Genomic DNA, 9,269 nt, shown 5'->3' on the forward strand with positions numbered 1-9,269 from the left:
ATGAATGGGGTGCACTCTCGTGGCGTGCGCTGCCGCTACGCCATCATGGGCACGAGCCCCATTCAAAGGGAGCATCCGTGTTTTTTCTCTTATGTGGGGGCGAGGGGGTCCAGAACGGATCCCCCGCGTAAGGGAAGGGCGGACTGTACTTTTTGTTCATGTATGAAGAGAGGAACGTTACGACGGGGTCCTAAAACTTATCCTTGTCTAAATTCTTGAAAAAGTGTAGCAATAAAATGGCACATAGAAAACATGGCCCGTTGCATTGCTAAAAGGAAATCCCAGTTTAGCAAACACAGTGCCTTGGAACCTTATCAAACAGCTCAGGGTGAGACTGCCACAGATTTGGCATTTTGTGCCTTTTTTCAGGTCAAAACCCAGCCAGTTGGGCGCCATATTGGGAGATTATTGGGCGCGGCAGTGCGCAGATTCTCAAAACCTTGTCACCTTTTCCCAGGGAACTGGAGTGTCCAAAGGCCCTTGTGGCAGCAATTGAAAACAGGGCAAATTCCACTCTCTAGGTTTAGGAGAAAACCTCTGTTTTGCTAATCTGTGGTGTGGACACAAGCTGTCAAGGAGCAAAGGTTGCAACAGTTTTCGGATGGAGTGTTTTCCCTGCATGAAATTGATAGGAAGAGGCTTAATGATGAATTTGTGCTGGGTTGCCATTTATGCGCGACTATAAGCCGGCCTCATGTCTAAGTCAAGGGCAGGTTTTGGGGCCAAAGTTATGGATTTTGCTGTGACCCGTGGATAAGTCGAGGGTAAAACTTAGGGGTGTATAGCACAGGGTCAAAAAGGATGAAGCAAATCAAACAGTGTCAAAGAACCTATAAAATTCCAGCTGCGATGTTTGTGCTCGCTCTTATCGCTGGGTGCATAAGAGAATAGGGTTAGGGTTGGTGCTTCCAGGACAGATAATTTTCTTGTCTTTCACCAGGGGATGCACATTAAGGATGCACATTATCAAACCTGTGGTTGCCCATTTTTTGAGGATGCACATTACCAAGCTTCTGGCTCACTGTTTGCAGGGATGCGCATTATCCAACTTGCATGATCAAACTTGCCATGGTCCATTTTGCAAGGGTACGCATTATCTGCCCTGTCGCCGCCCGTTTGCAAAAATGCGCATTATCAAACTTTAGGCCGCCCATTTGCAAGGGTGTGGCTGTGCGTTGTGCAAGGATGCGCATTATCAAATGTACAGACATTTGTTTGCAATGGTGCACGTTATCAAACCTGTGGCCATCCATTTGCAAGGATGTATGTTGTCAAACTGGTAGCCATCCGTTTCGCAAGAATGTGCATTATCAGACTTGTGGCCGGCTGTTTGGAAGGATGCACATTATCAAACTGGTAGCTGCCCATTTGCCAGGATCTGTATTATCAAACTTACGGCTGTCTATTTTGCAAGGATGCACATTATCAAACTTATGTTGTTTGCTCTGCATGGATCCAGATTGCATTTTTGGCAGAGGGAGGGAGAACAGATACAAAACTGCAGGAAAGTGAAGATATTTAAATGCAAATGCACAGCAATTCAGATTGTACATTAGCCCCTTGCGCATTCCTGGCTGACTTTTGATTTCTCTTTAAGCAGAAAGCCTGCCTTTTTAAATCTGGATTTTTGGGGGGTTGTTGTTGTTTAAAATGCACATAATTGAGGAGCACAAAATGCTCTTGCAAGGGATGGGAAGGAGAAAGACAGAAGCTTTTTTTTTTCTTTTTCCTTTTTCTTTTTCTTTCCTTTCGTTTTTTGCAAAACGAAAAACCCAGCCAAGAACACCTGTTTGCTTCACTCTGGACAAGGAAGCAACTCTTGAACACGCTTCTTGGTTTCACTAGCTGGATGGATGCAAATAGCCTTTTCGGTTCCTCCGTTTTTTTAATGTTCTCCGCCCTTCTTCCCTTCTGATACTGGGGCTTTTTGAGCAATGAGGCTTCTATTGCTGCCCTTCCGTCAGCCCCCTCTGGAGAACAAATGAACAAGAAAGAAAGAAAGACTGGCATTACAGGTTTTGCGCATGCAATGCGCTACAAGTTTGTGGCTGTGCGCCTTCAAGTCATTCCCAACTTATGCAACCTGAAAGCAAACCTATTGTGGGGTTTTCTTGGCAAGACTTGCTCAAAGGAGGTTTGCCATGGCCTCCCCTGAGGCTGAGAGAATGTGACTCACTCACCCAAAGGGGGTTTATGGCAGAGGCGGGAATCGAACCCAGGTCTCTATAGAGTCGTATAATCTAACACTCAAGACACTACAGATTATGGGGGTTTTTTCCTGTTGAAAAGAGTTTGTGCTTAATGGACAGAAATAGAGGAAGGAGAAGTTTTGAGACCATTTTAAAACTCTGGGTCAATCTGGAAGTGTGGCGCCACTTTGGCTGTGTCTGCGCGAGAAGCGAAACGAGGAGGTTTTTTTGTGAGCAGGGTCCCAAACTTTGGTCCTCCAGGTGCTTTGGACTTCAGCTCCCAGAAGCCCCAACCAGCTTGGCCAACAGTCAGGGATCCTGGGAGATGGAAGTCCAAAACATCTGGAGGACCAAAAATTTGGGAAACCACTGTTCCAAAAGGAAGAAAGGAAGGTTGCTCAGCCCTGAACTCTTGGCAGTATCCCATCCCAGGTCAGTTTTATCTTCACAACAACCCTGTGAGGTAGATTTCAGTGGAAAGAGACCCCATGCATTGAGCGGGTTGAACTGGATGGCTTTTTTTGGGGGGGGTCCCTTCCAACTGTAGGGTTCTATGTATTCCTGCATGGCCAAAGGGGGTTGGGTTGGATAGCCCTTGCGAGTTCCCTTCCAACTCTAGGATTCTGTGTATTCCTGCATGGCAGAAAGGAGGTTGGACTGGATAGCCTTTGAGTTCTCTTCCAACTCTAGGACTCTAGCATATTTGTGCATGGCAGAAAGAGATTGGATAGCCTTTGGGGAGTCCCTTCCAACTCTAGGATTCGGTGTATTCCTGCATGGCAGAAGGGAGGTTGGACTGGGTAGTCTTTAGGGCTCTCTTCCAACTCTAGGCTTCTGTGTATTCCTGCATGGCTGAATGGGTTTGGACTGCATGCTGTGATGGGGTGCACTCTCCCTTAGTAACATAGGAGGAGAACCATAGAATCATGGCATTGGAAGGGACCCCGGAGGTCATCTACTCCAACCCCTTGATGTACAGGAACATGGCTGCAGAGGGGGATGAAACAAAACCCCATTCAGCAAGCCTTTTGCTTGGAGGAGGCGCAGAGTCCTGTCCTTCCATTCTTCTTCTCCGTGACCTTCTCTGCCCTTCTTTGGGGATATCAAAGGACCTCTCTGTGAGCTGGGTTTTTTCCAGCCGCCACCGCCTAAGCTGGTGACCAGCCACGTGTCTGCCTCGTGTCTGCTTCCTTTCCTGTTCCAAAACCTCCTCCATTCAACGCATTTCCTTTTCTCCCTCCCTGGCCCTGGCAGCTTCTTAAAAAATTGCATTTAAAATGCTGTCTTCTAAAAGAGCGCCTTTAACAAAAGCAAAATGCAATTTATTTCCCATTGCTTTTGGAAAAGCCGTGAATCAAAGACATCCTTACAATAAAGAGACATGAACAGAATGAGAAGCGAGTGATTTTGCTTTGACAAAGCCAAGTCTGAACAAATCCTGCCAAGAAAATGTTCAAATCCTATAGACAGGCTCAACTGCAAGAGACACAATCAAGTAGTAGGACTTACAAAATAATCAAATGTTAGACTTGGAAGTGTCATCTACTCGAACCCGTGCCACACAGGGAATGCAGAACTAAAGTAACTCCTGAAAGAAGATGCCCATCCAAACGGCTTAAAGCCCTCCAAAGATGAAGAGTCCAGTCCATTCTGTTGTTTCACTCTTAACAGCAAAGAAACACTTCTTAATGTTTAGAAATTCAAATCCATCGGTTTTGTGTTCGAATATCTGGCACAGCAGAAAACCAGCTCACTCCATCTTCTCTTAAGACAGGCCTTCCACTATTTTGGTTGCCCTCCTCTACTAATTTGTTGTTGTTTAGATATTTAAGATATTTAGTTCTTATATGCATCTCCTGAAGACGAATGATATCTAACTTCAGTTTCTCTGTGTTGCCCTCCAATAGACGCCCTCCAACTTGTCCACATTGTTTTTTGAATTGTGGTGCCCAGAACGGTACAATATTCCATATTGGAGGCCTGACCAAAGCAGAATAAAGTGGAGAAGAGAAGGTTAAGAGGGGATATGAGAGCCCTGTTTAAATACTTGAAGGGAGGCCATATTGAGGAGGGAGCAAGCTTGATTTCTGCTGCTCCAGAGACTGGGATCCAGAGCAATGGATGCAAGCTCCAGGAAAAGAGCTTCCAGCTCAACATTAGGAAGAACCTCTTGAGAGTAAGGGCTGTTCGACAGAGGAAGATGCTCCTTCCTCAGAGATTTTGGTTGGATTTTGGTTGGAGTCTCCTTCCTTAAAGGTCTTTAAACAGAGGCTGGATGGCCATCTGTCAATGGGGATGCTTTGACTGAGAGTTCCTGCATGGCAGAAGAAGGGGGTTGGACTGGATGGCCCTTGCGGTCTCTTCCAACTCTCGGATTCTATGATTCTGCAAAGGGGGTACCCACTTCCCACCCTTGCAGTCCAAGGTGCCAACTTTTTGCAGATCCCCATCACAGATGCTGCCTTTTTTGGATTTCAGAAATGCCCAGCTGCAAAAAAAATATATTGGCTATGTGTCCCCTGCATTTGTGAGATACGTGTGTTCTCTTTTCCCAGCTATTAATAGCAGGAATGTTTCCCGCTTTGGCCACCTGCTCCATGCAACATGGAATTTCTGGACGTCTCTGGCACCCGATTTGCAGGGATCGTTTCTGACCCCTGTTTCAAATAGTTTCCTCCCCCTTTAAGGAGTTTACATTGCCCCCCCCCTGGACATGTTGGATTGCTATTTCCATCATCCCTGGTTGACTTGAGGCTGCGGAAGCTGCAGCGATCTCCTTTGGGAGGGCTGAGCTTGGTGCATTTATTCTTTCCAAAGTTTTGTTGGCCCCAAAATGCTGCCCCCTCTGAGATGAGCCCAGAATTTCTTGCTTTCTCTTTCTCCGTTGCACAATAAAGTTTGGTAATATCATGGGTATTTTTTCCCTTGGTTTTTTTTGCAAGAGAAACCTATTTGCAACTGCAATTCAGGCGTTTATCTGCATTCCTGCACCGCCCTGATAATGTCTTACCAATGGCAACGCACCTTCACTTTAAATTAAATACTAAAATGGTAAAAACCTCCCTTCGCTACACTAGGCAATGCCTTTGAAGCTTAACTCCTCCGTGAGGTTAAAAACACTTAACAATTAATGCAGATTATAAATGTGCAAATCTGGAACCAGACAACATCTGGCTAATTTTCAGTAAGATCAGCAATTTGCCAAGGATTCTCCTGCCTTACTTTTGTAGCAGACCTAATAAATGTTGCGGCGCTGAAAGCAACATAATAGCCTGACCCATTTAATAATGTCATCATTATTTAAGGTTGCAAATCTTCCAGAAGCTGAGCAATATATTTAGATCTTAAGAGTTGACTTATTTGGCACACTGTAACAAAAGAGACCAACAGCTTGGCACAGTTTGCAGAGATCAATGGATGGCTATAGATTGGCTTGGTTAGCTTCTTCCTTTCCTTCCGGTTGTTCTGGCGCCAGGACTCACCCTCCGCTCTGCTTTGCATCCACCTTCTGGCTAGAAGCAAATCTGTTCCTTGTCCCATCTTCCTAAACTGCTGAGAAGGAATCAATCCTCATTTCACCTTGATCTGGAAACAGACACTTTGTATGTGTGCATGCATGCTTTCTAGGCAACCTAGGGCGACCCCATATGTTTTATACGGTTTTCTTAGGCAAGGAATCCTCAGAAGTGGATTTCCCAGTTCCTTCCTCTGAAATAGGGCCTCCAGCACCTGGTTTTCATTGGTGATCTCCCATCCAAGGACTAACCAGGGCTGAGCCTGCTTAGTTTCCAAGATCAGGTGGGATTTCATGCCTTGTGTTTATGTGCGTTCAGGCTGCCTGTCGACTGATGGTGACCCCATGGATTTTATAGGGTTTTCTTAGGCAAGGAATCCTCAGAGGTGGTTTTCTCAGTTCCTTCCTCTGAAACAGAGCCTCCAGCACCTGGTTTGCATTGGTGGTCTCCCATCCAAACTGGGGGCAAAGGTGGGATGCCAATAAATTTTATTGATTGATTGATTGATTGATTGGATTTATATCCTGACTTATGAGATAAATATCATTGCCATCTTCATCTGTTCTTTTCTTTCTGTCTCTTTCAGCTGTATGAACTGGATGGAGACCCCAAACGGAAGGAATTCCTGGATGACCTTTTTAGTTTTATGCAGAAACGAGGTGAGCAAGTCCCAATATTATTATTATTTCAATTTTTGTCTCCCCTCCATCTTCTCTTCCCCAGGCTGAACGTGCCCAACCCCCTGGACTTTCTTTATACATTTTGTTCTCCATCCCTCTTTATCACCCCAGTTGCCCTTCTCCAAACCTTCTTGAAACAAAGGTGCCGAGAATGGAACCCAGGACTCCAGACTAGTGCAAAATATAGGGGGTTATGACCCATCTTTGCTGAAGCCCAGAGAGGCAGAACCATCTTTGGAACCATGAGGGCTAGAGTTTTACTTGGCCATAGCTCAGTTCACCTTTAAGTCCCCATAGTCAGAAACAACTGAGGTGTGCTGTGTGTAGAGAGAGAGGGAGGAGAGGAGGAGGAGGGAGGGAGGGAGGGCAGGAGGGAGGGGAAAGAAAGAAAAAGAAAGGAGGGAGGAGAAGGAAGGAAGGCAAGAAGGAGAGGAAAGAGAAGGAAGGACAGAAGAAAGGGGAGAAGAAAGAAAGGAGAGAAGAGGAAGGAAAGAATGTAGTGTTTCCATTTATAGAAAGAGAGGAAGGGAGGTAGGGAGTAGAGGAAGAGGAGAGAGGGAAGAATAAAGAAAAGAAAGAGGAAGGGAAAGGAAAGGAAGAAGTGAGCAAGAAGAAAAAGGCAGGAGAGAGAAGGAAGAGGAAGGAATGTTTCCTCATTTTGAGAGAGAAGAGAGGGAGGGGGAGGAAAGTAAGAAGGAAGGGAGTAGTGGGAAGGAAAGAAGGAAGAGGAGATAGAAGTAAAGGGAAAGCAGGAGAGAAGAGAGGAGAGAGAGAAGAAAGAGAGAAGGAGAGAAGAAAAGAAACAGAGAACGAAAGGAGGAAAAAGACAGGAGAGCAAACTAGGAAGGACAACAGACAAGAAGCATGACTAAACACTGTGAAGGTCTGGAAACCCATGAACCCCTCTGAGAAGCGAACTTGGGTTGTTTTTACCTCGGAAAGAACTTGTTAATGATGTTCCCCTGTTTATTCGAAGGAGGTCATATTGAGGAGGGACAAGCTGTTGTCTGCTGCTCGCAGAACTAGGCCCAGAGCAATGATGCAAGCTACAGCAAAAGAGATTCCAGCTCAACATTAGGAGGAATGCCTGAGAGTAAGGGCTGTTCGACAGAGGAACACACTCTTCCGTCGAGATTTGGTGGAGTCTCCTTCCTTGGAGGTCTTAAATAGAGGCTGATGGCCATCGTGTCATGGGGATGCTTTGATTGAAGTTCCTGCATGGCAGAAAGGGGTTGGACTGGCTCAGGCCCTTGGGGTCTCTTCCAACCTAGGATTCTGTGATTCAGCGACAGACAGATTCCACCATTTTTTCCTTCTAGCGCCCTTTGGGAGACTGGGACCCGCCCTCCGCCTCCTTTCTCCTCCACCTCCTGTCTTCCCTCCTCCCTCGTTTGCATCCTCCCTAATCAAGGCTCAAGTTAATTAGTCTGGAATGCAGAGGGCAGGCTGAAGGGGATTTGGAGGGCGTGTGTTTGGGGGGGAGGGAATTTAGAAAGTGGGGGAGGCAGACCTTTAACCCCTGAATTGCTGCAGGGCTAGGAGGGAAAGAGGAAGGAAAAGTGCCAAGTCTGCTTGCTTGTCTTGGTGTGTGAGAGAGCGTTCCCAGGAACCAATCTTGACAAATCACAAACGAAAGCAGGAGTAAAGATGTCCTTGCATTTTCTGCTCACATTGGAATTTTACCATTTACGTTTGTTTCACAGAATAGATTAGAATCTAAATTGTCCAATTTGGTTTACATTTTACTTTTTAAGCTCAGTTTGCTCACTGCGAGTATCGATGCGGTTTAAATAGAAATTAGACTTCTTCCTCTCCATAGGTAAGATGGGGGTGCAAAAAGAGCCAGCACAGTGTCATGGTTTGAGCATTGACGTTGCGACTGTAGAGACTAGGGTTCAAGTCCCAGCTCAGCCATAAAAACCCCTGGGTGACATGGGCAAGTCACACACTCTCGGCTTCAGGGGAAGGCATGGCAACCCCTCTGAAGAAATCTTGCCAAGAAAACCCCAGGAAAGGTTTGCCTTAGGGTCGCCATAAGTTGGAAACAACTGAAGGCAAACACAACAACAACAACAACAGAGGGTGCAAAAATTAACAAAACATTTTCTAGGGTTTGTGACATAGAAGAGTTGGGAACCATGCTTTCAAGTCCTACATGGTTTGGATCCTGGTTACCTATGGGATCACCTTGTCCTGTATAATCCGCCTCGAACACTCAGGTCCTTTGATGGACATTTTTCACAGTCGGCCAGAACTAGGCACTATCAGCCGAGGACTCACAGCCGCCGCAAAGGTGGAAGACCTGCACAGAAGAGACACACGGGACGTGCCACACAAACTGCAGTTTCCAGAACCACAGCACTGAGCCATGGAAGAAAGCGGCATCAAAGAGAACGGCAGTGCGGAGGCAGCATCGTGGAGTTCAGCGGGGAAAAACAGGCTTCAGGTTCTACAGGTTTCCCCCCTCTTTTGGCAACAGAAAGAGGCCTGAGATCTGTCATGGCTAAAGCAGACACCAGGAGAAAGGTGTTAAGACTTCTGATAGCAAAGATAAAGAGTTAAAAGGCACCAAGCAGGGATGAGCAATTTCAGCAAAGGTTGAAACCCGCAGGAGCACAAAGGTGCCAAAAATGCACAAAAATGGGAAGGAACAAATGAAAGAGTGGGCAGAAGTCTGATTCCTTTAACCATTAACAAGCGAACCCTTTTTGGTCCAAGAAGGAGCCTTCTAGACTCACGGGCCAGAAAGGCAGCCAGTGGCTAGAGGAAGATGCGGAGATCAAGGCGTCTGAGATCATAGAGCTGGAAGGGACCCCAAAGGTCATCAGTCAAATCCCCACCTGAAAGAATACACAAGGAGAACACCCCTGAAAGATGCCCTACCA

At 46.3% G+C, this 9,269-nt stretch overlaps 1 protein-coding gene across 1 annotated transcript in view; it reads left to right on the forward strand.

The window, feature by feature from the left end:
* Positions 1 to 9,269, forward strand: part of ARID3A (AT-rich interaction domain 3A) — a 56,713-nt gene that overhangs the window by 38,823 nt on the left and 8,621 nt on the right. Inside the window, exon 4 of the mRNA XM_042441905.1 lies at positions 6,291 to 6,371. Coding sequence (XP_042297839.1) covers positions 6,291 to 6,371 — 81 coding nt within the window. The remainder of the gene's footprint in view (positions 1 to 6,290; positions 6,372 to 9,269) is intronic.

The sequence above is a fragment of the Sceloporus undulatus genome, chromosome 10 (genome assembly GCF_019175285.1).
Source record: "Sceloporus undulatus isolate JIND9_A2432 ecotype Alabama chromosome 10, SceUnd_v1.1, whole genome shotgun sequence".
Taxonomy (NCBI): Eukaryota; Metazoa; Chordata; class Lepidosauria; order Squamata; family Phrynosomatidae; genus Sceloporus; species Sceloporus undulatus.